This window comes from Hakea prostrata, chromosome 3 (assembly GCF_041222555.1).
Source record: "Hakea prostrata isolate BN-2017 chromosome 3, UWA_Hpros_2, whole genome shotgun sequence".
NCBI lineage: Eukaryota > Viridiplantae > Streptophyta > Magnoliopsida > Proteales > Proteaceae > Hakea > Hakea prostrata.
Window position 1 is genome coordinate 46,267,390 of NC_142602.1, and position 9,917 is coordinate 46,277,306.

Genomic DNA, 9,917 nt, shown 5'->3' on the forward strand with positions numbered 1-9,917 from the left:
TACTTGATCCTCAAGGCTGTGGATCACACACCCGGGTATGCCAGGTAGGGTACCGACTGGGTGGATGTGACAGGGGTCCCGATCCTTAGATCAAGATGGATCGTCCCTTCTACAATCATTGAAGACCTTGCAAAGCTGTAGAGTGGTGTTGCACACGGGGTTAACAAATCATCAGCTAATTTTAGCCTCACCTCGTATGATAGTAGATCAACCGAGGAGCCCGTGTCAACCAAGACTCGATGAACTTCCCGATTGACTATCTTTACTTTGATGATGATAGCATCATCATGGGACGCCACTATCCCACTCAAATTAGCATCGGTGAGAGGTATTGGCTCAAGACATGCTGGGTTTTTTTCTCTTTTTTGGCAGATGAACTACTCCCGCAAACCAAGCCTTCTATTTTGCCTTTTTTATTGACTCAACAGTTGGGCCACCCATGATCACATATACGGGTGATTCTTCCCAACCTTCCTTTTCCTTTCCTTTGTCATCCTTCTTGGTGGCTTCTCTTGGATTGGTAGATCGAGCCCTTTTTTCTAGGCTGCAGTGACTTCTCTCGGGACTTTCTTGTCCCTCTAACATACTGACCAAGCTTCCCGTCCTGGATCAATTTCTCAATCTTCGATTTGAGGATCCGACAGTCGTCAGTGTGGTGGCCATAATCCTTGTGAAAACAGCAGCATTTGGTCATATCCCGATCTTCTGGTCGGGAAGGTAGCTTTCTAAGCCATTTAGTGATTGCTTGTCCCGAATCTGCATTAGAATATCTGATGGTTTTGCGTTGAGCGGAGTGAAACTTTCCCGTCCTAGGTCCCGTTTCCACTTGATCCTCGATCCCGATCATTGGAAAGGTTCTTTTCATTCTCGGGTCTTCGTTCTTGGTCAGCCTTCACCCGGGCATTGATTACTTCATACACACTAGCTTGCTTCTGATACTTAAGCAATAACATCCCGTAAGTTTTGGGCTTGTCTGTTAATAAAACCTGTAGAAGCCCGATGAGTGAGCTACCCGAGGCCCGTATGCAACTTGGTCATCAAGTTCCTCGATCTCAATGGCCACCTCATCGAAACGCTTTAAGAAGTCTCAAATTGATTCATTTCGTCCCTACCTAATAGAAAATAGGCTATCAGATGTCTTCTTGCTCCCAATTGCACTCTTGAATCGGGATATGAACTTTCGGACAAGTTCTCTAAAATTATGGATTGATCCCTATTGTAAGCTGCTGAACCACATAATGGTTTGGGTCCTTCAGGGAACCAGGGAAATTAGGGCAAAGCAGTTCATCCTCCAGACCAAGGACAATCATCACTGACTTGAAGTAACTAATATGTTCCTTCGGGTTTGTTTTTCCTTCGAACGAAGTGAAAGTTGGCATGATAAAATTTTGAGGGAGGGGCATATTCATGATCTCGTCAGAGAACGGCTCCTAATCCACAATGTCCAGGTCTTCGTCATGGTCTTGGTCCTCTAATCTTCGTTTTACCTCGGCCATCCTTCTCCGGAGACGATTTTGCCTTGCTCCATTTCCACCCGAATCCGTGGTGCTTGCTCTTATGGACTGCGTTCCGACGACTGATACCTTTGATCGAGCCCCTTGGGGTTGACTCTCCCCTTGTTGTTCATTTTCGACCCGGCGACTCCTTTGAGGAAGGGGTCCTATTCGGGAAGGTACCGAGATGCGGTCAAGGGCGCTGACCCTTGTACCATTTGGCTGTCTTTGACCGTGTTCGGCACCTATATGAGCTGATCTCTAGCCTTTGGCTCGCCCTCCTCTTGGGATCTCGCCTTGTGGTTGGATTCTCCTTGCATTTTGAAAGGCTCTGTATAACCTTCCAGTGTGGGTGTTGGGCCTTGGTCCTTGTTTGACTCCAACTTGGTGAACCAATCCCCTTAACACCCCATGCATCCCGAGCATCGCTTTTCGAATTTCGTCTACACGGCAGCAAAGTAGGCCGGGGCCGCCGAGGCCCTCCAGAGGCCCGAGGATTGCCGAGGGAACCCACCGGGGAAGGGAACGAGGGACCAGATCCGGGACCACCGAGGCGGCCGAGTACACCCAAGCCGCCACCATGACAAAGAGCCCACAAACGGCGCCAACGAGCGCCGGTTACAGGGAAAGCAAGCACGAGACGAGAGCCAAAAAGGAGAGCGGGCGGCGAGGGGAGGCGAGGCAAACAAAAGTGAACATTAAAATCCGCAAGAACACAAGGGTTAGTCATAAGTAGGATGCACCGAAGGGGGAGTCCGTAAATAGGAGGTACCTTCCGGATTGGGTAGGTTTCCCGGTGAGAGCCGTTATTTCTCTTGGACTATGTTCCCTTGTCGTCTGCCCCACTCAATCATCCTTGTGGTTGACCTTCGATCTAAGGCGTTGTTGCCATATAGGTCCAGCATGAGTGACGCTCTTCCTTGGTTAGTCAATAAAAATCCCGACTAAGCGTTTGGTTTAGCCCCAACAGGGTCTAAAGCCAGTCGGGTATAAAATCTCCCGTATCACTACTTGAGCTTATTATCCCGGAAGACCTCGGTAAGATTGCGGCAACTGATGCCTTTGGAAAATTGTATTTTAGAATGTTAGTTTCATTAATTTTTCAACCTACCACCATAGATGGCTGCATCACCCAACATTCTTCTCTTTTTTTTTTTTTTTTTGTAAATCAATATAATCTTGTCGTCATAATCCAATATATTGAAGTCGTTTTTTCAACCATGAACTTCACCCACCTACCCACCCACACCTCCTCACCTACCTACCCCCATCTCTCACCTCCATTTGCTTTATGCAATCTCACTTTCTCCTACCCCCTTCCCATCCTACCGTCAAATTCTAACCCCGTCAACATCTCCTCCCCACCATGATTCCCATCTCCCACCCCCATGCTCACACCAACCAAACGTCTTCTGTCAAATCTAACGCCCATTCCTCATTTCCCTTTCTCCACCTATAAAACCACCCCAAACCTCTTCTCCACACTTCAGCGCAAAACATCTCTCGCTTGCGCATCATGGATTTCCAACTTATAGAGAAAGCTCTCTTAGCCCTCTTCTTCGCCATAGTTCTCGCCAGTACCATTTCCAAGCTCCGTGGCAAGAAATTCAAACTCCCTCCTGGTCCACTCCCGATTCCTATCTTCGGCAATTGGCTTCAAGTCGGCGACGATTTGAACCACCGTAACCTGACCGATCTCGCCCGCCGATTCGGCGACATCTTCCTCCTCCGTATGGGCCAACGCAATCTCGTTGTCATCTCTTCTCCTGATCTCGCCAAAGAAGTTCTTCACACACAAGGAGTTGAATTCGGTTCTAGAACCCGAAACGTTGTTTTCGATATCTTCACCGGTAAAGGCCAAGACATGGTCTTCACCGTCTACGGTGAGCATTGGCGAAAGATGCGACGAATCATGACCGTCCCTTTCTTCACCAACAAGGTGGTTCAGCAATATCGATTTGGGTGGGAATTTGAAGCTGCTCAGGTTGTGGAAGATGTGAAGAAGAACCCAGAAGCATCAACAACTGGGACTGTTCTGAGGAGACGATTGCAGCTTATGATGTACAATAATATGTACCGTATCATGTTTGATAGAAGGTTTGAGAGTGAGAGCGACCCTTTGTTCATGCAACTGAAGGCTTTGAATGGAGAGAGAAGTCGGTTGGCTCAGAGCTTTGAGTATAACTATGGTGATTTTATCCCAATTTTGAGACCTTTCTTGAGAGGTTATTTGAAGATCTGCAAGGAGGTTAAAGAACGGAGGTTGCAGCTTTTTAGGGACTATTTTCTTGAGGAGAGGAAGTATGTTTTGATTTTTTTGTTTTCATCACTGGTTTAGTTTTAGTTTTTTTCCCCTTCATTCCTGAATGGATGAATTGTGAATTACAGGAACTTAGCAAGCACCAAACCAAAAGACAATGCAGGATTGAAGTGCGCCATTGATCATATCCTTGATGCCCAGAAGAAGGGAGAGATCAACGAAGACAACGTCCTCTACATCGTTGAGAACATTAATGTGGCTGGTAAGTTTATAGTTTTAGCTCAGATGTCTCCATTTCGGCGGTTTTGGCTGGGGCGCTATTCTCTCTTTGAGGGGCCTTTTTAATATCTGACAAGGTACCGACGTAACGATATCCTATATATATATATACTCTCCTTGATTACCATCAAAACTTCTGATTCGGAATTGAATTCTGAATTGGGATCATAGATAGAGAAGATATCGTTACGTAGGTACCTTGTCAGCCACATATTAAAAAGGCCCCTCTGAACATAGACAAAATGAACCTTACAATACATAGTGTTAGGGTCAAGATAGGGACAAATTGATCCTTTGTGTCAAGCCCTCCATACGTCGAATCCTTTTAACTACTTGATGGACAACAAGTGGACAGATTTCATTGGATAGACGATAGGTGGACGGATTGACGGTTGCAATTAAATCTGTTCATCTGTCTTCCATCCAATGATTGAACAGACTGCATATACAGAGAGCTTGCAACAACAGATCTAGATCTATGAGTGTACATGATGATAGTGTTAGAGTAATAATATATATGAGAGCTGAGGATATTGAACGACTATTAAATTAATGAATGTTTAGCAATGCAAAACATAACCACTGGGGCGTACAAAAGGAAGCAGTTATGAGCAACAAAGGTTCAAATCCAAGATTTTCTTGGAATTATTAATAACGTATGATGCCATCCCACCAAAAGCATAATTACATGTTAAGGGGATTTCAATTGTAGAATCTATTGAGGATTTCATTGATAGACAGTAAATGATGTGAGCCTTCATGGTAACAAGGGTTAGGTGAAGCTAGGGATATACAATATATATTTCCTTAATTTTGTGTGTTCTTTGGTTGTGTGTAATATGTTGATAATAAGTTTGTCAACCACTGGATTGGAATATCGCGTAGGTGGTAAAACCTACGTCTTAGGGACCAAAAAAACCATTGGGTGTCGATAAGTTGTACCAAAGGTTTTTAAAAAAAAAAAAAAAAAGAATTATACCAAAATAATCCAACAGGTTTGCAACTAATTTAATTGAGGATAGATTCGGTATTAAGATTAAAATCAAGCCAATCCAAACAGAAACCAAAAGGACCTGGATCTCAAATTGGCTCAAAATTTGGATCTTAAATCGAAAATCAAATTATTCTATCTTGACATGTGATAGATCACAGTCGAAACCCATTAAAAGTTAGAACTTAATTCATTGTACTTTGTAAATTTATTTGTTAAAACAGACTTCAATCAGGGTTGAAACGATCATCGGATAAGTAACAAAATGATAAAATCGGTAAACAGACCAAAACAATAGTGAACCAGTCTAATCTTATTCGTTCGGTTGTAAATTCTTTTTCTCAATTTTGGTTTATCAGAATGATTCCAATACCGGTCGGTCTACTTGCAAACATCTGGTCCATATGCTTTTAGGGTAGATCAGTAGATGTGGAGTTGTTTGTTGGCATCACGCGTCCTTCTGATGGTTGTTGATCTTGACCAGGAATCTTTGGATAAATTTTTAAGTCTTATTTAAATAAATATTTGTTATCTTTCGTGTTTGGTAAAACATTGACGTGGCAAGTTAGTTGGCGAGATGAAGAAACGTCACCAATTGGGGTTAGGTTTAACCTGATTTCGTGGTGGTTGGTGCAGCGATCGAGACAACTTTATGGTCAATCGAGTGGGGAATAGCAGAACTGGTGAACCACCCCGAGATCCAACAAAAGCTCCGAAACGAAATCGACACGGTTCTCGGACCCGGTATACAAGTAACCGAACCCGACACCCACAAGCTTCCTTACCTTCAAGCTGTGATCAAGGAAACTCTGCGACTTCGCATGGCAATCCCATTGCTAGTTCCACATATGAATCTCCATGATGCCAAGCTCGGTGCGTATGGAATTCCAGCTGAAAGCAAGATCCTTGTCAATGCGTGGTGGCTCGCGAATAACCCAGCCCAATGGAAGAACCCGGAAGAGTTCCGACCTGAAAGGTTTCTGGAAGAAGAAGCTAAGGTTGAAGCCAATGGCAATGATTTCAGGTACCTTCCATTTGGAGTTGGCAGAAGAAGCTGCCCTGGAATTATTCTGGCACTGCCCATCCTTGGACTCACTTTGGGCCGTTTGGTTCAGAACTTTGAGCTCTTGCCTCCACCTGGTCAGTCTAAGCTTGACACATCTGAGAAGGGAGGGCAGTTCAGCTTACACATATTGAAGCACTCCACCATTGTTGCAAAGCCTAGGGTGTTTTAAGCTTGAAGTTACTCTCTCTTTTTTGCTAGCTTCTGTTACTATTGTGGTTTATTTTTTCTATTTGAACTGTCTCACTGTATGCATGGATTTACATTGTGGTTGGTCAGAACCGTGGGAAGTATAATTGAAGAAGATTCATGAAAAGGAAAAAGTGTTCCTTCACTGTGGATTAAGAAAGTATCTCTTCGACCAAATTTTAGTAAGCGTTTCTTGTGGAAAAAAATTCAATGTAAGTTGCAAAACATATTTCACCCTTGGGAAATTTTGTTTTGACTTTATTCTTAACACATATTTAGCTCATAGTTCACAAAAGAAGGATTAGAAGAAAAGGGGAGTTAAACACTTGAGTAGTGTTGCAGCAAAATATTTACTTGACCGCATGAACAAGTGAACCTGCAAGAACGTGCTTGACCAGGTTGGTCGAGTGACGTTTCCGTCAATCAAGTTAGCAAGAAGCAGGGCTTTAGTAATAAGAAAGCTTAATCTTGCTCAGTGATGCTCTGGAGAATAACTCAAGAATACTTGCCTTATAATGGTGAGAGTATGAGTATTTATAAGGTTATAGAATCCGACTTAATCTCAACCATAAGGTTATAGAATCCGACTTAATCTCTAAAAGTACCCCTCTTTTCTTAGAGGTCTATTGAATCTGAATAGGAATCAACCTGATATAGATTCCTTGACTTATTGGAATCCTTAGTAACAAGATTTACATATCCCTTGTTGGACCATGATTCTTCTGAAGATTTAGTTAGTTACCTCTATTAGAACTCTTCTTAATTATGTTGATTATCCAGGTTTACCCATAATCTTATCAGGGTTTGGTTAGACCATACTGAGCTTGGTTAGACCTCTCCTACGAGATTTGTCCGTATCATAAGCCCCTAGTCACTTGGTTGGAGTGCCTTGGTGCTTGGTTTAGGGACAAACTTCCTCCTTGAATAAACTGGATCTTGGCCGAACTGTCCTCGATTTAAAGGTCACCTAATCAGTGCTCGAAATGACATCTAAAGGAACATTTATTGCGAGTGACCATTGTGCATAAAAAAAGGATGCGACCAACTTCCTATCCCCCTTCAGTGATCGCCACGTGGCCACGCCTTTGTGACGTGACGTAAGGTGGTTTGAATTAAAGGACATCTAATCTCCTCCATTCAAATGGCATGCTTCTGTCCCTTGGATTTGGAATCTTACTGAAGCTCAGTCGTCTTAACTTTTACATTGTCGGATGGCCTTCATTCCTCCATCGTTTGATACGAATCTTTTTATAAGATCTGGTTTGTTAATTAAGTCAATCCTTTGAGCTGTTGGATTGATATCTTGTTGGTAGATATAACGACGTTATGCCTGTGTTGTCAGATTAAACCCATCACTTAACCTTAAATGGGAATCTTCAAAAAGGTATAAAATGACTTAACCCTTTGATGTGTCCAAAATTTGTTCAGCCCTTAGATCTCTTGAGAATGATCTGCAAAAACAATTGTCAGATGTGGCCCGACCGCTGGGATCGGGAGTCCACCTCCGAAGGCTAAGTCATTTGATGAACTTAATCAGAAACGGCTCTGCTAGAGCACAGAGCTAAGGAATGAATAACGAGAATACGATTCAGATTGTATCCGTCCTCTCTACCTTATGAGTAGGTGATGTCTTATATAGAGTGTACATTCGAATCTCTTTCGTTGGATGTATTTGGGCCTTCTTCGGGTAGTCGTTGGATCTTAACAGATAGATCCGTTGAGTGATAGACTTCTACTAGTTTGGACTAGAAGATGACTCCTAAGATAACACGATCGTTATCTGGTGGTTATCCGTATGATAGCGATGAGTGACAGCCGCCGAATACTGCTAGCCGTCTTTAGGTTGATTAACCTATTCCGATAGTATCGGATTAGGGCGTGCTTGTAACTGAGTTAGTTTTCTTCCTCAACAAGCTATCTCTTGGACCCGGCTCGCTCGAAAGCGAGTCGATTCCTTTCATCCCGACCGGGGTCGAGGGTCGAACCAATAATGAACCAAGTTAGGTCATATTTTCTCCATATCACAAGCCCCCCAGACCAAGCGTTCGGTTGATCCTGAGGGCTGGTGTTTAACTGGGTTCTTTGTCGAACAATAGTCTTGCATATTCCCCAACCCATTAAATGTCATATCACATTTAATGTGGATGTGTCACTTTTTTCTCGAGCATTGTGAGTATTCTCACTTTTTGTGGGGGTGACGCCACGCGTCCTTTGCAACCGAAACTATCGTTGCTCACGCAATCAAAACGACAGTTTCGAACGCCTTGTTATGGATTCGTGAGTTCAAACTTTCGAACCATCTCCAAATCTCGATCGTACACGTCCTAGAACACTCGTGTGGGTGCTTAAGAGCGGTTCGTTGTCTTCGTAGGTTTCATTCTCTTTGTCTGGAATTTTGAAACCTCGTCGTCTTCTTCGCACCCTCACGATCTTTTTGTTCTCGAGCTTTTTGCCTCAGTGATTCAGTAAGTTTACTGACTCCTTTGTAAAGTTTACTTTCGTCTCTAGGTTTCTTTTTTCTCTAGAAACCACCATCAAACTTTTCAGTAATGGAGGGCGGTAGGGTTTCTTCTGAAATTTCCCCTGTACTTAGTGCCGGTAAAGGCGATAGTGGTGATGAGGCCTTTGTTTCTATCCCCTCTGAGCAGTCGGATAGTGACAAGAAAACCCTAACTGCTCTCTGGCGTGACTTCGCAAAAGTTAGCCAACAGAGAAAAGTAAAAGAAAAAGTTGAGACTTCTTCTGCCCTTCCTGAGTCTGAACCGTCCATGACATCAAAGGGACTGCCGAATCCTCTGGGTAGTCAAAACAACCTACCAAGTTTGCCGAAGGACCTGGTTCTGTTGCTTCCTCTTTTACTGAGGAAAACCTTCCTTTAGCCGTCAAATGTTTTGACTTTCCTTCCTTGTACCAACTTAGGGCTCCCACTTCTGATGAGAGGGTTGATTCAATCCTTCCGGGTGAATTCTCCCTGTATATAGATACACTGGAAAACGGAGTTCGCTTTCCCTTCTTTAATACTTTGTTTTCTGTCATTCTGAATCATTGGGATATCTGTCCTAGATTGCTTCTTCCCAATAGCTAGCGTCTCATTGTCGGCTTCTTGGGTTTATGCTTTGAGCTTGGCATCACACCTTCTCTTCCTCTTTTTGTACATTTTCATGTTCTTTCTATTTCCCATCCTCCTGGCTGGGTTGTGCTTTCTAAGCGCAACAAAGTTGAGCTAGACTGGACGGGCAGCATTCTTGCCAAAGGAACTTGCCCTTCCAATCATAAAGGGTGGCGCAAGAGGTATTTTTTATGCTGAGCACCTCAATCAGATCTTAACTTCCCGACCGCCTAGAAGCTGTACACTTCATATTCTAAGGGTAACCGGGTCCTTCCTTTATCCAAAGAAGACAGAGCTGTTGTCGGGAAGATCAAGTCAATTCCATGGTATCAAGAAATACATGGATATGAGATGGAATACAACTGCATCCTTCAGTACTAGGGGCTGGCTCAACGTGAGCTTTCTAACTGTCACGTTTCACTTTCTTGAATATACTGCGATCTTTTTCCAACTTTCTGACTTTCGTCTTTCTTTGTAGTGCCTCCAAGAATGAATCCAGACAGCCTTCGGGCGAGGGTTGCCAAGGCTGTTGT

General features: G+C 43.5%; 1 protein-coding gene across 1 annotated transcript; it reads left to right on the forward strand.

Moving 5' to 3' along the window:
• The first annotated feature begins 2,968 nt into the window (after positions 1-2,968).
• LOC149022351 (trans-cinnamate 4-monooxygenase-like) lies at positions 2,969-6,520 on the forward strand. Its single transcript, XM_089150482.1, has 3 exons — positions 2,969-3,794; positions 3,882-4,015; positions 5,660-6,520. Exons 1-3 carry the CDS (start codon positions 3,010-3,012, stop codon positions 6,256-6,258), a joined length of 1,518 nt encoding a protein of 505 aa, XP_089006608.1. The 5' UTR covers positions 2,969-3,009; the 3' UTR covers positions 6,259-6,520.
• The last annotated feature ends 3,397 nt before the right edge of the window (positions 6,521-9,917 follow it).